The following is a 23,832-nucleotide window of genomic DNA, read 5'->3' as shown; positions in this document are numbered from 1 at the left end:
ATACACATTCTGCAAATCAACATGTTAATCCATTACGATGGCCAAGAAAGAAAAGATAGACTGTGATATTTATTCGTTGAAATACTCTCTCTAATACTTCATTATTAAATCTGTAGTATCGTAAATAATTCTTCCTGTAGTACATCCCGACGTCGGTTTCATGTCACCGGTTGCCGTGCGAAACAACGAATCACAACCTTTCTCACGTTTCTAAATTAATTCCTTTCCGACCAATAAATGTTCAACAGAATAACAATCGTCTGCTTGTACAATGTTGTTGTTGTTCTGTTAAACCTTTATCAGTCATTAAGGAAGAAATTCTGACAATGTCACTCCGTTAAAGCTTTATTAGTCGGTAAGTTCCTTTACGACAAACTGCGAAACACCCACCACAGGTTGTTGGAGGCTCGGCGGGTTGCTGGTTCGAAGCTGCCCAGGGACATGTCGCAGCCGGTCATCTCGTACAGCGACGGCGTCAGCTTGCCTGGGGGACCAATCAGAGAGAGCCACGTCACCGTGACGACCTGGGCTACATGTCCGGGGGTCTCAGTCTCTAACTGATAATGCGCTGACCCTATTTAGAGCTGTCACCCATCGCTGAATGAAACCGTCACAGGAAGCCATGTGACCAGCATGCCTGGCCAATCAAAAGACAGGATACTATCTGGGAAAGCTTATCTTATAATCTCTCTCTCCTTTCCTCCCCTCCTCCTTCTCCCTCTCTCTTCGGCTCCTTCCCTCCCTCCCCCCTCACATCCTCCCCCCTCTCGCTCTACCCCCTCCTTCCATCTCCTCCTCCCTCCCTCCTTCCTTCCTTCCCCAGCGTTCCTACGTCGTCCGGGCAACGCAGATGTCCGCCTCAGGGTTTGAACCGTCGGCCTCGCGGGACATGCAGGGTTCCATGACATTGCACGCACACGCACACACACACACACACACACACACACACACACACACACACACACACACACACACACACACACACACACACGTGTGGCTCCTACCGTAGTCGTCGTGGAGACTGGCCCCGCCCACCAGCGAGGCCTTGTCCTGGGAGCCCTCTAGGTGCGAGCTGCCGGTCCTGGCCAGCAGGGAGGCGCTAGCGCTCAGCACCGTCACCTGGGACGACGCCCGCGACGGCTGACCTTTGACCTGGGACGTCGACGACGACTGGGACGCCTGGCTGAGCACGTCCTGGAGGCTGTGGGGGGGGGGGTATGGTCAATGGTAAATGGACTGCACTTATAATGCCCTCTAACCAGTGGCCACACAAAGCGCTTTATAATGTGGCCTAACATTCATTCACCCATTCATTCACACATTCACACACCGACGGCGGTGTCGACCACGCAAGGCGACAGCCAGCTCGTCGGGAGCAGTCAGGGTGAGGTGCCCTGCTCAGGGACACCTCGACACTCGGCTAGAAGAAGCCGGGAATAACTAGCAACCCTCCGGTGACCAGCCAACCCGCTCTACCTCCTGAGCCTAATGCCGCCCACCGAGGGAGGAAGAGGGTATGATTCACACAATCATCGTCATCTTCATCCTCGTCAGGTCGTGTCATAAAGAGATCGAGGGAGACTTCCTGGTAAACACAGGATGCTGTCATGGTGATCATCCAGAGTCTCCTCACCACCATGCTGCATCGCTCTTCTCTACCACATCATTTAGTCTCTGGTTAATGGTGTTGTGGACACAATATCTAGCACACATCCTTTAAAGGCTTTAACCTATGAAGCAAACCTTATATCAAGTATAGAATGACACAATAAAACAGTCTTTGACATGTTTTGCATCGACAAGATTCATGAATATGATATTATAAATCCCCAAGCACATATATCCATCTTTAGGAGGTGTACGACAGCCGTGTTGAATCCAAAACGCAGACAAAGACCTTCAGTCCAAATAAGATGATGTCATGATAGTGATCCCAGCACAACTTTATAGACTAGGTGGAGACACAGAGGGAGAGAGAGGGAGAGAGAGAGAGAGAGGAGTGAGTGAGTGAGTGAGTGAGTGAGTGAGTGAGTGAGTGAGTGAGTGAGTGAGTGAGAGAGTGAGTGAGTGAGAATGTGAGTGAGGGAGTGAGGGAAACAGAGACAGATACAGAGAAGAAGTGAGTGTTGGAGTGTGAGAGACAGAAAGAGAAGGAGAGAGTGCGTGAGAGAGAGACAGAGAAGGAGGGAGGGAGTGAGTGAGAGAGAGACATAGACAGAAAGAGTGAGCGAGTGAGAGACGGAGACAGAGGAGGAGTGAGTGAGTTAGCGAGAGAGACAGAGACGGAGTGAGTGATTGGGTGAGTGAGTGAGAGAGAGACAGAAGGAGTGAGTGAGTGAGAGACAGAGAAAGAGAAGGAGCGAGAGAGAGAGAGAGAGAGAGGTGGAGACAGAGAAGGAGCGGGTGAGAGAGAGAGAGAGAGAGAGAGAGAGAGAGGTGGAGACAGAGAAGGAGCGGGTGAGAGAGAGAGAGAGACAGAGAGACAGAGAGAGAGAGAGACAGAGAGACAGAGAGAGAGAGAGAGAGGTGGAGACAGAGGAGCGAGTGAGTGAGTAGGAGAGAGAGAGAGAGAGAGAGAGAAGATGACGAGCGATGACTGGACACAAACACAAAAACGTTATCGACCCCTCAAAGACTTTCTCAGCTTAATTTACATTCCGGTGCTCAGCAGTTTGAAACGTGACCTTGGCCCAGGAGGGAGAGGGCCTGTCGGTGAGGGAGGAAGGAGGCTGCCACCGTCTGCATGGTATATAAATATTAATAATATTAATGTAGACACCGGGGCGACGTTCGCGTGCGTCCAGCCTACCCCCTAGGCCAGAGGAGGCATCTGCCATCAGTACGCAGTACGTCGTACAAGTGCTTGTGTCTCTGCAGCCCTTCGACCTCCCTGCTCATCGCAAGGAGCTGACACCCCTAATCTCGCCCCCTGCTCTCACCCCCTACTCATCAGCCCCTTTCTCTCACCCCCTGCTCATCAGCCCCTATTCTCACCCCCTACAATTCACCCCCTACTTTCACCCCCTGCCAGCTATTCCAGCGTGGGGAAATCCTTTATTTGATTCATGGATTGAACACAACGATCCTTGACCTGTAAGGAATCGATTTGTCACGAGGTTCAATCTCTTGGCTGAATACAGAGGAAACGGTTTTGTTAACCTGTGTGTCCTTGTATTCAGCAGAGGAGGAAAGGCCAAACAGACCTTGAGAGCAAAGGAACCAACGGTCACGCCACGGGCTGGCCTTCATAGTAAAAGCGCTGCGCTCAGAGCCACCGTTGGCCTTCACAGTAAAGCGCTGCGCTCAGAGCCACTGTTCCGCCTCTCATCCCTCTCTCAGTCCCCGTCTAACTTCACTTCCTGGGGTTCTTCAGAACCCACCAGATATTCCACCAGCGCAGCGTTTCAGAGTGTCTGCAACCCAACCTGGCTCATGATATCCGGTGTGGATATAGATATTGCAACGGTCCATAATCCACGATCAGAGGTAATGCGACATCCACTGCAGTCATTAAGTCCTTCAGCGTCCACTGGAGACAGGAAGATAGAGCGGCTGAGTCGCTGGGGGCAGAACGGCCTCCCAGGAAACAGACCAGAGAAACAGAGCAACAGTCCAGGGCAACAGACCACCAGACCAGAGCAACAGAGCTACAGACAAGAGCGACAGAGCAGAACAACAGACCAGAGCAACAGACCAGAGGAACAGACCAGAGCAACAGACCAGAGCAACAAAGCAACTGACCAGAGGAACAGACCAGAGCAACAGATCAACAGACCAGGGCAACAGACCAGAGCAACAGACCAGAGCAACAGACCAGGGCAACAGACCAGAGCACCAGACCAGAGCAACAGACCAGAGCAACAGACCAGAGGAACAGATCAGAGCAACAGACCAACAGACCAGAGCAACAGAGCTACAGACAAGAGCGACAGAGCAGAACAACAGACCAGAGGAACAGACCAGAGCAATAGAGCAGAAAAACAGACCAGAGCAACAGACCAGAGCAACAGAGCAACAGACCACAGCAACAGACCAGAGCAACAGAGCAACAGACCAGAGGAACAGACCAGAGCAACATAGACACAGACCAGAGCAACAGAGCAACAGACCAGAGCGACTGACCAGAGCGACTGACCAGAGCGACTGACCAGAGCGACTGACCAGAGCGACTGACCAGAGCGACTGACCAGAGCAACAAAGCAACAGACCAGAGGAACAGACCAGAGCAACAGATCAACAGACCAGGGCAACAGACCAGAGCAACAGACCAGAGCAACAGACCAGAGCAACAGACCAGGGCAACAGACCAGAGCACCAGACCAGAGCAACAGACCAGAGGAACAGACCAGAGCAACAGACCAACAGACCAGAGCAACAGAGCTACAGACAAGAGCGACAGACCAGAGGAACAGACCAGAGCAATAGAGCAGAACAACAGACCAGAGCAATAGAGCAGAACAACAGACCAGAGCAACAGACCAGAGCAACAGACCAGAGCAACAGAGCAACAGACCAGAGGAACAGACCAGAGCAACATAGACACAGACCAGAGCAACAGAGCAACAGACCAGAGCAACAGACCAGAGCAACAGAGCAACAGACCAGAGCAACAGACCAGAGCAACAGAGCAACAGACCAGAGCAACATAGACACAGACCAGAGCAACAGAGCAACAGACCAGAGCGACTGACCAGAGCGACTGACCAGAGCGACTGACCAGAGCGACTGACCAGAGCGACTGACCAGAGCGACTGACCAGCCGAGCTGCTGGGAGCATTTCTCTTCTGGCTGACGGGTGGGTGGATGAATCATGGATGAACAGGTGGGTGAATGGATGAACCCCAGAGAGGGGAGGCTCCGACCCCTGACCCCTGACCCCCGACCTACCTGAGCGGGGAGCCCACCAGCGAGGCGGTGGGGGTGGGGTTGCTCCCGGCGTTGTGGCGCCGCCTCACCGCCTGGCGCCGGAACGTGCTGCGCTCCCGCCGGAACGTCACCGGCTCCTCACCCCCGCCCTGACCTATCACGGGGAGGGAGAGAGGGAAGGGGGAGGGAGAGGGATGAGGGGAGGGAGGAGGGAGGGGAGGGAGGTATGGAAGGGAGAAGGGGGAGGGATGGAGGGAGGGAGGAGGGGAGAGGGATGAGGGGAGGGAGGAGGGAGGGGAGGGAGGGATGGAGGGAGGGAGAGAGGGGAGGGAGGGATGGAGGGAGGGAGAGAGGGGAGGGAGGAGGGGAGAGGGATGAGGGGAGGGAGGGATGGAGGGAGGGAGGGGAGGGAGGAGCGGAGGGGAGGGGGAGATGGAGGGAGGGAGGAGGAGAGGAGGGAAGAGGAGGGAGGAGGAGAGGAGGGATGAGGGGAGGGAGGGAGGGGAGGGGGGGATGGAGGGAGGGAGGAGAAGAGGAGGGAAGAGGAGGGAGGAGGGGAAGAAAGGAGGGAGAAGGGAGGAGAGGAGGGGGAATGGAGGAAGAGAGGAATGGAAAGGGGGGGTTGAGGAGGGAGGGGTTGAGAGAGGGGAGGGAGGGAGGGGAGGAGAGAGAGAGAGGCAGAGGGGACGAGGGAGGATGGAGGGAGAGAGGGAGGGGAGGGGAGGGGAGAGAAGAGAGGTTATAAGATAAGATAAACCTTTGATAATCCCTGGAGGGACTTCAGGTGTCATAGCAACGTCTGCAGTGAGAAAGAAGCGCAGGAGCTCCACAGGTGAGAGGAGGAGTACAGAAGCACGAAGCTGAGGAGAATATAAATCAAGATGAGGTCAAACCCGGAGCGGCTGGCGGCAGAGCTGTAGTCGCTCTCTGGGGAGTGAACGAGGGGAAATCTGTCAATTAATCAATCAACCAATGTCTTAATATAATCAGAATAATTATGTTATGTTTGGCAATGCAAACGCTTTGCTCTGTAATACCAACAAAGCAAATCAAATGTTTCTCACGTCACAAGGGTGAGAGAGGAGGTGGAGGCAGGAGACAGACAGTGGGTGAGCTAGACAGAGCACCCCGCGTGTGTCTGCTGGTGAGAGACAGAGAGGCAGAGCGCGAGAGAGGCCACGGAGAGGGACTGCAGTTCTGGCTACGACCCGTTGTCCCTTGAACCACCAGTAGGGGGTGATGGTTCAGTGTCTACTGTTCCCGGTGAGGTCACACTTTGATCCACTGCACCCAACAGTAAACTTGAGAGTTTGGGTCTCTCGCGAGTTTGACATTCGGGATCAAACCCAGAACCTTGCGGGCTGGGAGTGGAACAACCAGTACCCAGCACCCAGTATGGACACCGCACGCCTCCCAGTTAACGGGACCGCCCCCTGGTCGAGACACCGGCGTGTTCATGTCCCACTTCCAGACCACAGATATTCGTATTTCATACCCAAATGACGTCTGTCTAGACTCCCAAGACAACATAGCAGCCCATTATTTATCACAAGCCCACCGTTCAAAACACTGACAGACGGACGATAGTGGGAAGAATGGGATTCATCGGCCAGTCCCAATAAAAGACGGGCCCAGCTCCCATCCAAGAACCCTTGATTAATGAACCCTGTGTTTACAAACAAACCGTTGCTAGGCAGCCATTGCCTTGGCCCTGAGCAGCCCTTTGGTGGGTTGGAGCAGACCGGAGGACAGCTGTCTCGTGGTGGGGCTAGCTCAGCGCCTAGCATAGCTCAGAGCGTAGCGTAGCACTGGGGGTCACATGGAAGTGTTTGGTTGCCCCCCCCCCCTCTCTCTCTCTCTCTCTCGACCCGCCCATCAAACAGCCAAACCCATCACAGTGGAAACCTGTTGAATCTGCTGCTGCCCACAAAGGGAAAGTCAAGGTCCACCCCCCCCCACACACACACACACTCTAACAGATGTCACGAGCTGCTCATAAACTAATCTACTAAACTCGCCCCGATGTTAAAAATATCAACCAGCAGGTAGATCAGTACCTGGGTGAATGAACACACACCCCTGTTTTAAAGGTGTGTGTGCGTGTGTGTGTATTTGTGTGTGAGAGTGAGTGAGTGAGTGAGCGTGTGTTCCTACGCGCGGCCGTGTGTGTTCCTGTGTGCATGCCTGTGTGTGTGCGCGGGTGTGTCCCTGTGTGTGTGTGTGTGTGCGTGCCTGTGACCCAGTATCAGCTCCTGTTGCTCTAACCTCGGCAGCACAAAGAGCCCCCTGTCTCGGCTCCTTCTGCCTGGGGACGGCTGAGCCAGCGGTGGCCAGCGGCGGCGGCCGCCACGCCCCTGGAAACTCACCATGGTTACGCAGCCTGATAACTCACAGGGACACGTGCGCACTGACACACGCGCACACACACACAAGGGGCAACAACGGAACGACCCCAGCGTCTGAGCTGTTTAAACTGGTGGGCCCCTGGAGCCGGGAGGCCGACCGGACCCTGGGGGTCTGGGGTCAACTCCCTCAACCGGTTAAACCCGAGCTATTCCATGCGTTGCCTCTGATTGGCTGCCACGGTCCCCGACCGGTCACCTGCTGATGAAGCGCCGAGGCGACGCCCCTTTACCTCGCTGATTGAACCTGAGTGGAGGGGCCGTTAAGGGGCCGTTAAGGGGCCGTTATGGGGGCCGGTATGGGGGCCGTTATGGGGGCCGGTATGGGGCCGGTATGGGGCCGGTATGGGGGCTGTTATGGGGCCGTTATGGGGCCGTTATGGGGCCGTTATGGGGGCCGTTATGGGGCCGTTATGGGGGCCGGTATGGGGGCCGTTATGGGGGCCGTTATGGGGGCCGTTATGGGGCCGTTATGGGGCCGTTATGGGGCCGTTATGGGGGCCGGTATGGGGCCGTTATGGGGGCCGTTATGGGGGCCGGTATGGGGCCGTTATGGGGGCCGTTATGGGGCCGTTATGGGGCCGTTATGGGGCTGTTATGGGGGCCGTTATGGGGGCCGTTATGGGGGCCGGTATGGGGCCGTTATGGGGCCGTTATGGGGCCGTTACGGGGCCGTAACAGGGCCGGTACGGGGCCGTTATGGGGCCGTTACGGGGCCGTTACGGGGCCGTTACGGGGCCGTTATGGGGCCGTTATGGGGGCCGGTATGGGGCCGTTATGGGGGCCGTTATGGGGCCGTTATGGGGCCGTTATGGGGGCCGGTATGGGGCCGTTATGGGGGCCGTTATGGGGCCGTTATGGGGGCCGGTATGGGGCCGTTACGGGGGCCGTTATGGGGCCGTTACGGGGGCCGGTATGGGGCCGTTATGGGGGCCGTTATGGGGCCGTTATGGGGGCCGGTATGGGGGCCGGTATGGGGCCGTTACGGGGGCCGGTATGGGGCCGTTACGGGGGCCGTTATGGGGCCGTTACGGGGGCCGGTATGGGGCCGTTATGGGGGCCGTTATGGGGCCGTTATGGGGGCCGGTATGGGGTCCTTTGAGACGGCTGTGAGCGTCTCAAGGGGGGGGGAGGACCTACCTCGCAGCGCGACGGCGGTGGAGACGGAGGAAGAGGAGGAGGAGCCGGCGGCGGGGGCGGCGTCGGGCGCCTCCCCGGGGGGGCCGGCCTGGCCGTTCCGGGAGCGGGTCACCGACTCCAGCTGGGAGGCGCGGCCCAGCAGCGAGGCCGCGTCCAGCACCTCCCCTTCTTTGGCCTCCAGGTCCGACTTGGAGGAGGTGAGGGGCGGGCGGGGCCCAGCGGCGGGGGGGGCGGCCCCCAGGCGGCGGGGGTCGCTAAGGCAGGCCGCCGTGCCGCTGTCCAGGCTCAGCACGCGGGCGTGGCTCCGGGCGCCGGCGCCGCCAGCGGCGGCGCGGTGAGAGGGGCGGGGCCTCCGGGCAGAGGAGGGGGGCGGGGCCCCCGGGGCGCGGCAGCGGCCCTCGGGGGAGTGGCAGGAGCGCGAGGTGAGGCTGGAGGAGCTGTCGGTGCTGAGGCGGTGGGCCGACGCCCGGCTGGAGGCGGCGCTGAGCTCGCTCTGGTCGCTCCAGTCCTCCTCGTTGTTGTTGTTGCTGTTGCCGACGGCGGCGGCGGCGGCGGCGGGGAACACGGCGCTAAGCGGCTTGGCGAGGCCGCGCGCGGCGGCGGCGGCGGTGTACTCCCGGTGGCGGCTGGCGTCGAAGCTGCTGGCGCGCTTCTTGCCGCGCCTCCCCCCCCTGCGGCCCCCCACCCCCGCCGAGGAGGAGCAGGAGGAGGAGCAGCAGGAGGAGGCCTGGGCGGGGGCCGACGACTTGGGCCGCACGTCTCCCCCCTCCTCCCCCTCCTCCTCCTCCTGCTGCTGCTGTTCTGTTTCCACGGCGACCACGCCGGCGGCCGTCGCGGCCGTCTCCTCCCGCCGGGGGTCCGACGGGGGGTCTTTTGGGGCGGGGCCGGGCGTGCCGGGGGGCGGGTCCTTGGCGGTCAGCTCGTTGGCGTGGGGGTTCCGGTTGGCCTCGAGCGACGGCCGCCGGCCCAGCCCCCGGGGGGTTCCGTTGCCGTGACTACAAGTCCGGCCGCCCTCCGGTCGGGGCCCGGACGCCGACGAGGGGGGGGGCGGCGGCGGCGCCCGGCGTGTCCCCCCGGTCCCGGGACCCCCGCTCGTCCCCCGACAGCGACAGCAGGCTCTCCACGCGGGTGGAGCCCGTCTGCTCGCTGTGCAGGCTGCTGACGGTGCTGGTGGTGTCGCGCTCCGTGCCGCTGCCGTCGCTGGAGCCGCTGCTGCGTGTGCTCAGGCTCCGCAGGCTCTCGGCGCTGGGACCCCCCGCCGGGCCCCGCCCCGCAGCCGACTCCCCCTGCCGCGGCGGCGGCCCCGAGCCGCCCCGGCCCGCGTCGCGCGTGGCCCCGGAGGTGGAGGCCACGGCGGTCTCCTGCCGCTGCAGGTCGTACCAGTCCCCGGTCCCCGCCGCCCGGCGGGCCGCCGCCACCGCCGCCGCTGCCGCCGCCGCCGCCGCCGCCGCCGCCTCCAGCTCGCACACGGGGTCCAGCCCGCCTCTCCGGGCGGAGGCGGGGGGGTACGGCGCCAGGTCGGGCTGGGAGGGGTCCGGGAAGGCGCCCCCCGCGGAGCTGGAGGTGCGGGGGAGGCCCCGGGAACGCAGCTCCTTGCGGAAGGACTGGGACTGGAGGGGGAGGGAGGAGGAGGAGGAGGAGGTGGTGGGGGGGGCCGGTGGGGCCTCTGTCCCGCAGGAGGAGGTCAGCAAGGGGTGGAGGAGGTGGGAGGAGGTGCCGCAGAGCTCGGCGGGGAGGGGGTCCCGTGGCAGCTCCAGGGGGCCCAGGGAGGTGGAGGGCAGCATGGAGGCGAAGGAGTCGTTGGACACCAGGCAGTACATCTTGGTGTCCGACAGCAGGTCTTGGGGACAGACAGACAGACCGACTGGTTAGAGGACGGTTCTCATTCACCCATTTTTCTTTGTCTCTATATTTTTACTCTGAGTGTTGTTTTTCTAATCTCAGTTCCTGTATCTTGTGCCGGGAGACTACGACGTACTGTTTCTTGGGGGAGGATAAGGTACTCGAGTCTCGATCTGAATCTCTGAAAGTACAAAGCGTTAAAAGCCTGGAGGCTTCCACAGACATCTGATTTGATGGGAGTTCGGTCCGGGGTTCAGTTTAGGGTTTGTAATTAAAAGGGATACGCAGAGATATCACAGTGAGCAATATCTGTAAATAATAATCACAGCGCCCAAAAATAGCAGTGAATTATCTGGTGATACATCATATTGTCATATATTTTGTATATTATAATATCATATTGTGGAATATTATATTGTTCATGGTTGTTTGTAGACAACAATGTTGTTGTTGTTATTCTGTTACTGGCACTCGTTTTGAATAAGTGCTCAGATCACATTGGAAATCTTTGGGAAGTCATTAAAAGCTACTCTTGGTTAACAGAAAGCAAATGCTAACCTCACAAACCCCCCATCCGGAGGAACAATGATGAATTCAGAGTTAAACGATCAGTCGTCTGAATCTGGATAAGACAGATAAATGGGCTTTAAAAGGGAATCCCTTCAACGACGTTAGACCCGTACCGTGGTCGTGGCTGCAGCTTTCCACCAGCGTCAAACTCATGTCGTCCGCGTTCCTCCCCATGTCGCCTCCTGCAACCAGGGGGGGAGAAGGGGAGACATCAGCCAATGACAGCCTTCAACATCCCTTCATTAATCAACTGGTCATTAGAGTCGGCTAAACGACTCAACATGAATGACACATCACATAAACACTACATCCTGTGTGTTTGTGATAGGGGCCAAACAGTCGACCTAGTAGATGAGGAACGGATGACATCACGATGATAACACTACAGACGATGTAATGCTGACGGTAAACCAGACGACCTAACGATGATAACATGCGGGCGAATCGGATTCTTGTTTGTAGCTCTGTGACGCGGCGCAGCCCGTCATCCTCGCTCAGCGGGGTGAGGAGGAGAGAGAGAGGAGAGAAAGAGGTCAGAGTTCTACTGACTCAGCACGCACTCGTATCCCCTGGTGGACGCTAGGCTAGCCCCACCGGTGCAAACACCAACGCGACAGAACGCACGCGCTGCGCGCCGGTGTGAAGGCATGCCGTCCTGAGACACAGAGGAATGTCCGGGACAGAGCTGTGGATCTGCGAGTGGCAGACAGGCCGAGGCAGAGATATGGAAAACCGCAAGACGGACGGGGGAAGACAGAAGCACGAGAGCGCGAGCCCCCACACGGTGACCGGGAAAATAAAGAGGTTAAGAGAGGAAAGGTAAACACACTCTGCTCCGGGGTTTATCGCGTTGCGTTACAGCGGCAGGACTGACTGCTGCTCCGACACCATAAGCCGACGCTACATCCGCTCTAAAGAGTTTTAAGCGTCGACGATGCGGCCTGTGTGGGCGGAGGTGGGAGAGCAGCCAGGGCTGTGTCCGTACTCAGAGAGAGGCGGCGGGGTCTACCTTTGGCCCTCGTGGCTCCGGCGTGGGTGGACACCATCTGAAACACAAAAACCGACAGCGAGGAGGATCAGAGCCACTGCCGTACACCACAGACCTCTCCTCCTGGGGCCAGCACCACGCAGCGCCCCGGTACTGCCACACGTGTTAATGACGCTGATCAGAGACGCCGTCTGTGGCTGCGTGGTGATGGACTGGGAGCGTTGGTAAAAAGGTACTGGGTTCGATACCCGATGTCCACAACGTACCCGGAGGCATCTTTGAACAAGACGTGGTTTCTATAGTCCAGTGATCTCTATAGTCCGGTGGTCTCTATAGTCCAGTGGTCTCTATAGTCCAGTAGTCTCTATAGTCCAGTGATCTCTATAGTCCAGTGGTCTCTATAGTCCAGTGGTCTCTATAGTCCAGTAGTCTCTATAGTCCAGTGATCTCTATAGTCCAGTGGTCTCAATAGTCCAGTGATCTCTATAGTCCAGTGGTCTCTATAGTCCAGTGGTCTCTATAGTCCAGTGATCTCTATAGTCCAGTGATCTCTATAGTCCAGTGGTCTCTATAGTCCAGTGATCTCTATAGTCCAGTGGTCTCTATAGTCCAGTGGTCTCTATAGTCCATTGGTCTCTATAGTCCATTGGTCTCTATAGTCCAGTGGTCTCTATAGTCCAGTGGTCTCTATAGTCCAGTGGTCTCTATAGTCCAGTGGTCTCTATAGTCCAGTGATCTCTATAGTCCAGTGGTCTCTATAGTCCAGTGATCTCTATATTCCAGTGGTCTCTATAGTCCAGTGATCTCTACAGTCCAGTCTCTATAGCCCAGTGGTCTTTATAGTCCAGTGATCTCTATAGTCCAGTGATCTCTATAGTCCAGTAGTCTCTATAGTCCAGTAGTCTCTATAGTCCAGTGATCTCTATAGTCCAGTGATCTCTATAGTCCAGTAGTCTCTATAGTCCAGTGGTCTCTATAGTCCAGTGGTCTCTATAGTCCAGTGATCTCTATAGTCCAGTGGTCTCTATAGTCCAGTGGTCTCTATAGTCCAGTAGCCCCTACAGTAGTCCTTATAGTACAGTAGTCCCTACAGTGGTCCCTATAGTACAGTAGTCAGTGTTCTCTATAGTGCAGTAGTCAGTGGTCCCTATAGTACAGTAGTCAGTGGTCCCTATAGTACAGTAGTCAGCGGTCCCTATAGTACAGTAGTCAGCGGTCCCTATAGTGCAGTAGTCCCTACAGTGGTCCCTATAGTGCAGTAGTCAGCTGTCCCTATAGTCCAGTAGTCAGTGGTCTCTATAGTACAGTAGTCAGCGGTCCCTATAGTGCAGTAGTCCCTACAGTGGTCCCTATAGTGCAGTAGTCAGCGGTCCCTATAGTCCAGTAGTCAGTGTTCTCTATAGTACAGTAGTTAGCGGTCCCTATAGTCCAGTAGTCAGTGTTCTCTTTAGTACAGTAGTTAGCGGTCCCTATAGTACAGTAGTCAGTGGTCCCTATAGTACAGTAGTCAGTGGTCCCTATAGTACAGTAGTCAGCGGTCCCTATGGTGCAGTAGTCAGCGGTCCCTATAGTACAGTAGTCCCTACAGTGGTCCCTATAGTCCAGTAGTCAGTGTTCTCTATAGTACAGTAGTCAGCGGTCCCTATAGTGCAGTAGTCAGTGTTCTCTATAGTCCAGTAGTCAGTGTTCTCTATAGTACAGTAGTCAGCGGTCCCTATAGTACAGTAGTAAGTGTTCTCTATAGTGCAGTAGTCAGCGGTCCCTATAGTTCAGTAGTCAGCGGTCCCTATAGTGCAGTAGTCAGCGGTCCCTATAGTACAGTAGTTAGCGGTCCCTATAGTCCGGTAGTCAGTGTTCTCTATAGTGCAGTAGTCAGTGTTCTCTATAGTACAGTAGTCAGTGTTCTCTATAGTGCAGTAGTCAGTGGTCCCTATAGTACAGTAGTCAGTGGTCCCTATAGTACAGTAGTCAGCGGTCCCTATAGTACAGTAGTCAGCGGTCCCTATAGTGCAGTAGTCAGCGGTCCCTATAGTGCAGTAGTCCCTACAGTGGTCCCTATAGTACAGTAGTCAGCGGTCCCTATAGTGCAGTAGTCCCTACAGTGGTCCCTATAGTGCAGTAGTCAGCTGTCCCTATAGTCCAGTAGTCAGTGTTCTCTATAGTACAGTAGCCAGCGGTCCCTATAGTCCAGTAGTCAGCGGTCCCTATAGTCCAGTAGTCAGCGGTCCCTATAGTCCAGTAGTCAGTGGTCCCTATAGTACAGTAGTCAGCGGTCCCTATAGTGCAGTAGTCCCTACAGTGGTCCCTATAGTGCAGTAGTCAGCGGTCCCTATAGTCCAGTAGTCAGTGTTCTCTATAGTACAGTAGTTAGCGGTCCCTATAGTCCAGTAGTCAGTGTTCTCTATAGTACAGTAGTTAGCGGTCCCTATAGTACAGTAGTCAGCGGTCCCTATAGTCCAGTAGTCAGTGGTCCCTATAGTACAGTAGTCAGTGGTCCCTATAGTACAGTAGTCAGCGGTCCCTATAGTGCAGTAGTCAGCGGTCCCTATAGTACAGTAGTCCCTACAGTGGTCCCTATAGTCCAGTAGTCAGTGTTCTCTATAGTACAGTAGTCAGCGGTCCCTATAGTGCAGTAGTCAGTGTTCTCTATAGTACAGTAGTGAGTGTTCTCTATAGTACAGTAGTCAGCGGTCCCTATAGTACAGTAGTAAGTGTTCTCTATAGTGCAGTAGTCAGCGGTCCCTATAGTGCAGTAGTCAGCGGTCCCTATAGTGCAGTAGTCAGCGGTCCCTATAGTACAGTAGTTAGCGGTCCCTATAGTCCAGTAGTCAGTGTTCTCTATAGTGCAGTAGTTAGCGGTCCCTATAGTCCAGTAGTCAGTGTTCTCTATAGTGCAGTAGTCAGTGTTCTCTATAGTACAGTAGTCAGCGGTCCCTATAGTGCAGTAGTCAGTGTTCTCTATAGTGCAGTAGTCAGTGGTCCCTATAGTACAGTAGTCAGTGGTCCCTATAGTACAGTAGTCAGCGGTCCCTATAGTGCAGTAGTCAGTGTTCTCTATAGTACAGTAGTTAGCGGTCCCTATAGTGCAGTAGTCAGCGGTCCCTATAGTGCAGTAGACCCTACAGTGGTCCCTATAGTACAGTAGTCAGCGGTCCCTATAGTGCAGTAGTCAGCGGTCCCTATAGTGCAGTAGTCAGCGGTCCCTATAGTACAGTAGTCAGTGGTCCCTATAGTACAGTAGTCAGCGGTCCCTATAGTGCAGTAGTCAGCGGTCCCTATAGTACAGTAGTCCCTACAGTGGTCCCTATAGTCCAGTAGTCAGTGTTCTCTATAGTACAGTAGTCAGCGGTCCCTATAGTGCAGTAGTCAGTGTTCTCTATAGTACAGTAGTGAGTGTTCTCTATAGTACAGTAGTCAGCGGTCCCTATAGTACAGTAGTAAGTGTTCTCTATAGTGCAGTAGTCAGCGGTCCCTATAGTGCAGTAGTCAGCGGTCCCTATAGTGCAGTAGTCAGCGGTCCCTATAGTACAGTAGTTAGCGGTCCCTATAGTCCAGTAGTCAGTGTTCTCTATAGTGCAGTAGTTAGCGGTCCCTATAGTCCAGTAGTCAGTGTTCTCTATAGTGCAGTAGTCAGTGTTCTCTATAGTACAGTAGTCAGCGGTCCCTATAGTGCAGTAGTCAGTGTTCTCTATAGTGCAGTAGTCAGTGGTCCCTATAGTACAGTAGTCAGTGGTCCCTATAGTACAGTAGTCAGCGGTCCCTATAGTGCAGTAGTCAGTTTTCTCTATAGTACAGTAGTTAGCGGTCCCTATAGTGCAGTAGTCAGCAGTCCCTATAGTGCAGTAGTCCCTACAGTGGTCCCTATAGTACAGTAGTCAGCGGTCCCTATAGTGCAGTAGTCAGCGGTCCCTATAGTGCAGTAGTCAGCGGTCCCTATAGTGCATTAGTCAGCGGTCCCTATAGTACAGTAGTCAGCGGTCCCTATAGTCCAGTAGTCAGTGATCCCTATAGTACAGTAGTCCCTACAGTGGTCCCTATAGTGCAGTAGTCAGCTGTCCCTATAGTCCAGTAGTCAGTGGTCCCTATAGTACAGTAGTCAGCGGTCCCTATAGTACAGTAGTCAGTGTTCTCTATAGTACAGTAGTTAGCGGTCCCTATAGTCCAGTAGTCAGTGTTCTCTATAGTGCAGTAGTCAGTGTTCTCTATAGTACAGTAGTTAGCGGTCCCTATAGTGCAGTAGTCAGTGTTCTCTATAGTCCAGTAGTCAGTGTTCTCTATAGTCCAGTAGTCAGTGGTCCCTATAGTCCAGTAGTCAGTGGTCCCTATAGTACAGTAGTCAGCGGTCCCTATAGTCCAGTAGCCCCTACAGGTCCATCAGACCCACCTGGTGGCTGGACTCTGTCCCGGTGTAGGAATTCCTGGAGCTGCAGTCCACGGGAGGGGTCTCCTGTCGGATCAGGTCTGCCATCTCGATACCCCCTCCAGGGTCCCTACACACACACACACACACAGTCAGCCTGACGTCACCACCAGTACTCCCTGGCTCAGGTTGGCGGGGGGGAAACCTGATTGTGCAAGTTCGCCAACACAGGATTCAAATAACCGCCTTGATGTCTGCACATTTGAAGCCTGACCAACGGCGGGGCGACGGCATCAAGTCAGACTTGTTTAGGTGGCAAACAGCCGGCAGACAGCGTTGCCAGATTTGGGCCAGCCAGATTGGACGGGAAATGCCCAATCTGGCAACGCTGTCAGCCGGCAGAGTGCCGCGTCTAAATCACTCCCATGTGCCAGCGACCCTTCATAAGAGGTCCAGCTGGACGGCCAAACACACACAGGACCCGAGGAGGGACGGCAAGGACGAAGGGGAGTAGGACAACACACACACACACACACACACACACACACACACACACACACACAGACACACACACACACACACACACACGTACGCCGTTGTCCATAAAGACCAGCTTGTCTGCTTTTAGAAGGACCTGGAATGCGACTCCAGATGTGTGGGTAGAGCGGCTACCAGCTCTGTGGTCCACTGCTCTCATTCTTCTCCTCCTCTGCCCTCCTGCCCTCCCTCTCCTCCTCCTCCTCCTCCTCCTCCCTTTTGCTCTCCTCTCCCCTCTCCTCGTCCTCAGTTTCTCTCCTCCTCTGCCCTCGTCTCCCCTAGCCTCCTGCTCTCCCCGCCCCCCCCGCCCCCCCCCCCCCCTCCTCCCCCCTTCTCCCTGCATCCTGCTCAACACGGACCTCTGGAATGTGAGAGCGAGTCACTTCTCCAAAACAAGCTTCAGACCTGGCTGGCTGTCGACCTGGCAGACTGGGAGCTCGGAGGGCTAAGGCCGGGCCTGGCTTTCTTGCTTACTGAGGCATGGCTATCCCTGAGACGCCTTAGCTGGGGAGAAATAACCCAGACTAGCTCTTACCTAGCAACGACGATGGTATTAGCTGGTTAGAATTAGGACCTGGCTTGATGGGAATTGGAAGGCTGTCACTCGGTTGACTGGGACTTAAGTTAGCTGAGACACTGCTGGCTTTCCATCGAGCTAACTGGATGGCTAGCTACTAGGGGCCTGGGTGCTAGCTAGGACCTGTGTGACAAGCTAGGCCGGGCATGGATGGATGGCTAAGACATTAATGGCTGGCTAACGCGAGGACGGCTAGCTAGGACTTAAGGCTTGCATTGTTTATCTTTCGCAAATACGAATCACTGGGGATAGCGTTAGTCTAGAAATGAAAGCAGGAAAGTCCAAAAACTGGGAGGTGAGATACTGGTTCTCCAGGTGGACCAGTATTTTCTCCCAGGCCAAACAGCCAGAGGACTGACCTTCGACCCAAAACACAGACTGTAAACAGTAGATTAAAATCTCACCGGAGAGGAACTTCATGGCACTCCACTCATATTGACGACCACCGGCGGCCCCTCCCACTTTGCTATGGCTGCAAAGCCCTGTAGCTAGCTGTGTGTTTGCGTTCGGATAACGCTCTGATTTGCCGAACTCGACGTCGACGGACCACTTTGCAAACGCGCGTCAGTCTGCGACCTCTCAGTTCACGATAGCTTTCCAAGGGGCGGAGTCGACGGCCACAGACCAAAATGCCTCAGTTCGATCCCCTGCTCAACCTAGCTGAGTGCCGAGCCTCGCCCTAACGCCGTCTACCCACTGCGCCGTCCGTCAACGGATGACGGAAGGCGTGGCGGACGGATGGGGGAGTAGTCTTTGCAGAGGGATACGTCAGCCAAGCCCGAGCATACGCGATTTCATTGGATGACGGATCCGTCGCTGCCTGAAAAGTTGAACACTTTTCAACTTTCTTGACGGGGCCGAAGGATACGGATGGATCCACAATGCATTGCGGCTCCGCCCCATTCAAAGCCCATGGGATCCGTCCGTTGACGGGTGCAGTGGGCAAGAGGGGTAACTGCTCGCGACGAGCAGGCTGTCGCCTTGCATTGTTGACACCGCCGTCGGTGTGTAATTGTGTGCATGAATGGGTGAATATTAGGCAATGATGTTAAGCGCTTTAAGCGCTGTATAAATGCAGTCCATTTACCATTCTGAGCAACAAACGCTGTAAGTGCAGTTGTTTGTTCTTTTGCTTGAGAAAGGACCGCTGATCAGTCACGGTTCTACATCAGCGGCCGCCATATTGGACAGCTACTGATCGGATCAAACCCCGCCCCCCACGTTAGATAAACGGATGAGATTGGCCGGACAGCCGGGTCAGCTGGAAATCTGTCTGAACGGGAGGCCAGACTCGGGCCTCTGCCAGAGGAAATAACACATGAGCTAGCAGATTCGTTACAGTCAGTGGCTATCTCTGTGTTAGCATTGTGAATGGGTTGTAGATGTACTGCACTGTGGCTAGCTCTGTGTTAGCATTGTGAATGTGTTGTAGTTATGCAGCACTGTAGCTAGCTCTGTGTTAGCATTGGGAAGGTGTTGTAGCTATACAGCACTGTGGCTAGCTGTGTTAGCATTGTGAATGTGTTGTGGATATACAGCACTGTGGTTAGCTCTGTGTTAGCATTGTGAATGTGTTGTGGATATACAGCACTGTGGTTAGCTCTGTGTTAGCATTGTGAATGTGTTGTAGATATTTAGCACTGTGGCAAGCTCTGTGTTAGCATACACACTACTGTAGTTTTCTAGCACTGCAGATGACTTGTTACATAACTCTAACTTGAGATTATTTGGTTTTCTGCTTCCTGTCTGACATTTAACCACTTCCCCTTTAGCTGGGCTGTTGGTCTGACACACGCTGCCCTATTGACAGATGATTGTCTTTGAGGCTTGGACTCTTTTTTATCGTGGCTTTTCACATAGAATTATATTTGACTTGCCAAACTGTCAGCTAGCTAGGGGTGGACGATCTTTCACATCTTTGAATGCCTTTGACTTTCCCCAAATGGGTTTTTTAGCTCTGGTTTGTGGCTGTCCGGTGACAACCTTTGAGTCTGTAATTGTGACAACAGGCTTTACAAATGAACTTGGCTTGACTTCACTCTCCATTAAAGTGATCTGTGACCGATCGGCAATATTCCAAAGACCCATTGGCTGGCCTCCAATTTCAAAGCGCCATCACCGGCGACGACCGAGGCCCGGACCCCTAAGCCGAATGAACCCACCCCCCGGGCCGGACCCCCCCTCAGCCTGCTGAACCCACCCAGCCACCTTCTCCTCTCTGCGCTCCTCTCAGAGACGGCTCACGTCCATGGTTCCTATATAGGATACCTGATACGGCGCACACACTATACCGACGCGGATGCAGAGATATCGATGTACAGGATGTACAGTATGCTCAGGGAGTACAGTTCACCACTATTAAAGAACATCTCCATTTGCTCAGTGTCCTATCGGAGGAAAGACCGCAGGTGTTGACAGAGAAGGGCTGCTCATTGGCCGAGGCTGATAACCTTAGAGTAAAGTGGCTCATCCAAGAAAAGCTTCAGGTTGGACCTGAAAAGACCCAGCGCCCGAGAACCTACGTCAGTCCTGTGGTTGTCAGCCCTGGAAATTCCTGTGCGCAGGAACTAAATCATATTATTTTTGTGTGCTCCGCCGCTAAGGGAAACTTAACTTCTTCCGGTACGATGCATCACGGTGTGCTTCTCGTCCTGTACCACAGAGTTATACTTCATGCTTTCACAATAAAAGTCAGACTGTTGACCTTTAACCTAGTGTGTGTTAGTGTGCGTGATTGTGTGTATGTTAGTGTATGTGTTTCTGTGTGATTGTGTTTCTGTGTGTGTGTGTGATGTGTGGGTGTGTGTGTGTGTGTGTGATGTGCGTGTGTTAGTGTGTGTGTTAGTGTGTGTGTGTGTGTGTGTGTGTGTGTGTGATGTGCATGTGTTAGTGTATGTGTTTCTGTGTGATTGTGTTTCTGTGTGTGAGTGTGATGTGTGTGTGTGTGTGTGTGTGCGTGCGTGTGCGTGTGTTAGTGTGTGTGTTTCTGTGTGCATCCAGAACAGTAACCAGTACAGTCTCTATGACCTGTGCGTCTGTCCGCCTGTCTGTGTGCGTCCCTCACCCCGGCCCGTTGCTGTCTTCCTGCCGGGCGTTGCCGTCGGCGGGGGGCCCCTCGCCGCGGGCCCCGCCCCCCGGGGCCTCCTTGGCCCCGCGCTGCACCACCTCGCCCTCGTCCAGGGCGTGGTGCAGCCGGTAGTTGACCGTCTTCAGCAGCAGGAAGGTGGTGCCGATGACGCCGCAGTAGACCCCCACGATCACCCGGGTGGGCGGCAGGGCCTGGGGAGCCAAGAACCACACGTTAGTGTGTGTGTGTGTGTGTGTGTGTGTGTGTGTGTGTGTGTGTGTGTGTGTGTGTGTGTGTGTGTGTGTGTGTGTGTGTGTGTGTGTGTGTGTGTGTGTGTGTGTGTGTGTGTGTGTGTGTGGCCCAATCCCAAAGTGAGCCCTGAGGACTAAGGACTCAATTGATCTCAGGTGCTCAGGTGGGTTAGGCCACACGGGCTCAGATAGGTATAGATGGGATTGGGACAGCGCTTCACGAGAGCACACGTTACCTTGACAACGTTTAATGACAAAGATGTTGCTGACACTTGCCGGATTGGGAATTCTCATTTTGACGGGTTTTTTGTTTTTTTTGTAAATGCAATGAAAACATTCGGCTACAGCAATTTATTGCTATTAGAAAATTAGTTTTTACCTTTGAATACTTCAGCATAAAGGATGTATAGAATAATTTAGGTGATTATTGGCCTACACATACTAATCATTAGTCAGAACGGGCAACATTTGGCTGAATTATAAAAGGTATAAGTAGTAATATGAAGAACCGTTTGGGAGCCAAAAGAGCAGACTCTTGTTGGTGAGCTGATCCAAATGATCCGGCTCACTAAAAAAAGCCAGAAATTCCCATCTGGTCGCGCATTGACAGTAGCGTTGTCTTGTTGTTTGCCTACCTAATTTCCGGATTTCCCTATGGTCTCTGCGGTAAACGTAACAACGCTTTGAACTGTGGGTGATTCCCTTAGTTGAAGTCTGCACTGATGCAGACTCACGGAAAGGGCTCGGTAAGTGTGGACTCAAACCCTCACGCCCTTTGGAATTCGACATTGGGACAGCCCTGAAGCCTTAATAATTTCGCAAGAACACGCATCAAAGTCTGTGAGTCCGGACATTGGGATTGGGCCTGTGTGTGTGTGTGTGTTTATGTGTGTTTCTCTCCAAGCTCCACCAGGCTGGTGTGTGTGTGTACATGTGTGTACGTGTGTGTGCATGTGTGTGTGTGTGTGTGTGTGTGTGTGTGTGTGTGTGTGTGTGTGTGTGTGTGTGTGTGTGTGTGTGTGTGTGTGTGTGTGTGTGTGTGTGTGTGTGTGTGTGTGAACAGTGAATTAATTGAGTAGTAGTAATTGAGTTCATTAATTGATGGGTCATTTGGACATCGCAGCAAGAATTCAAGAATAAAAGAGATCATCTAAATCTACAGTATATGTGAATAGTTACTACTTCTGTTTCATCGGATAAAACCACCAAGGCTTCTCTGAGCGTTCTCACCACCCGCCGGTATGCACATTATTTGTTTACACTGGGTGTGATAAATCTATGCATAGAATCAATTTTAAATCAGCCAAACAGCCACACAATATGCAAGTTGTTAGGGTTGTTTTTTTTCTAATTCACGCTTCGGGGATCATGGCCATTTCAGGCCAAGTTTATCTAAAGAGAAACAGGTTGCTGAGAATAACGTAACTTCAAATAGACACATTTCAGAAGGAAGGGGCTATCAAACAGCAATTTATTCCTGTTAACTGCCTTTCAGATTGTTAACAGTGTCCTTTCAGACTGTTTATAACCGTGTATCTACCTTTCAGACTGTTTATAACTGTATATCCAACTTTCAGACTGTTTATAACTGTATATCTGCCTTTCAGACTGTTTATAACTGTATATCTGCCTTTCAAACTATTTAGAGCTGTATATCTGCCATACAGGCCGTTTATAATCGTGTATCTGCCTTTACTAGCTATTCTGATCACAGCCAGGATACCACTGGTCTATTTACTTCCTCTCCAGGAATAGACAGAAGACCTCAAACTCAATATAGCCGTCACTATGCATATATAAAGACACTTAAAATAGGCAGTGCGTGTTCATTTAATATTTAACATCCTAATAAACTGATTTAAAACCAAGCCTTCTGACAGCTAATGGCTCATCGAGATAATTCAACAGTAGCAGGTTTTAACTCGTATTGTGATGGTTGATATCAGCACTATGGGATGGCTATTGATAAAGGAGGTGTTACATGGGTTAATCTACTCAATAGTGATGATCTTCAACCAGTGTACTGGCCAGGGTCACCAAGCCATGGGGGAAGGGGCAAATACATCCTACTGAATAGAAGATATCCTTATATCAATGTATGCCCTACTTACAATAACCAAGAGCAGTATTGTCAAAAGGGATTTCACAAATAAACAATAGAACTGTAGAGGGGTCAACCGACCCGTTGGTTGGCACACTTGCTGGAACAATTTGAGCGTCAGATTTGACACAATGCCATTAGAATCACGCATTGTTATGAAACGCTCCCGTATGAACCCACAGGCAAGGGGCTTTATGATGTATAGATTGTGTTTTAGTAAGGTTTTAACAGCGGTTAAAACGGCTATATTAACGTTATGACACGGCGCATTGTTGTCTTAGTTTCCACAGAGGATCGCCTGGGACCAAACATTAAATCTATTTGAGTTAATTGCCTTCCGGGGCGCTCGGCCAGTGAACAAACACTCACCATGTACAGCGTGAAGGGGAAACACAGCAGGAACAGCCAGATGTACAGATGCAACGCGTTCACGAACGTATTCTGATGGGGGTCGTAGTACCATCCGCCTGTGATCGAAGCCCACAGCCCCTGCCTGAGGATCTGTAGAGTTTGAGACCCCATGTTTTCACGCACCCCGTCCAATCTCAACGGAGTGGAGGAAAATCAACGAAGGAAGGGGTCCGACACGTCGGGGAGCCGGTGGTCAGCACTCGGCATGACGAGCGGTGCTCTTGTCTCCAGACGTCGGCCTGAAAGTCCCCGCTGCAGCCATCTTCTCTGCAGCCAGCTGGGGCTCTCGCTCGGGTCCTCCACGGAGAAGCCTCCTATCCCACCACACCCTGCGCGCCGCTTCTTCTTCGTGGCATTCGTGTAACGCCGCTGGTGAGCCGGACTGTCACCTATCTGTGTCCATTTCTGCCCCAGATAAAACGGACTAAACGTTTTGAATGAGGTTGCATGATGAACCTGAACATGACGAAATGCGAAGGGATGAGGAAAAAGGCAACACAGAAACAGGAATGAGGGTAAAATTTGTGTGTACACTTTCGTTGAATTAAAGCCCGATTGCGCCATCATGTGGACAGATCTTTGCATCACGCTTTGACAAAGAACAAGAAATCTATAAACTGTATACTCGACGGTGTAGCAAATTGACTAATTCAATTCGTTTATTGGTCAAATGTGTGAGTGAGGAAGTTATTGCACATAGTCCAAATGATTTCATAAATA

The 23,832-nt window shown here is 53.6% G+C and overlaps 1 protein-coding gene across 1 annotated transcript in view; it reads right to left on the bottom strand.

Annotated features, from left to right (window-relative positions):
* The window catches only part of pcnx1 (pecanex 1), a 50,440-nt gene extending 27,057 nt beyond the window's left edge, over positions 1-23,383 (bottom strand). Inside the window, 10 exon segments of the mRNA XM_079752607.1 lie at positions 391-484; positions 1,005-1,201; positions 4,888-5,020; positions 8,409-9,481; positions 9,483-10,248; positions 10,934-11,002; positions 11,806-11,866; positions 16,193-16,298; positions 20,347-20,561; positions 23,071-23,383. Coding sequence (XP_079608733.1) covers positions 391-484; positions 1,005-1,201; positions 4,888-5,020; positions 8,409-9,481; positions 9,483-10,248; positions 10,934-11,002; positions 11,806-11,866; positions 16,193-16,298; positions 20,347-20,561; positions 23,071-23,223 — 2,867 coding nt within the window. The 5' untranslated portion in view covers positions 23,224-23,383.
* Positions 23,384-23,832: the final 449 nt, after the last annotated feature.

Source organism: Pollachius pollachius (assembly GCF_949987615.1).
Source record: "Pollachius pollachius genome assembly, chromosome: 15".
Classification (NCBI taxonomy): Eukaryota; Metazoa; Chordata; class Actinopteri; order Gadiformes; family Gadidae; genus Pollachius; species Pollachius pollachius.
This window is presented reverse-complemented; position numbering and strand designations above follow the sequence as displayed.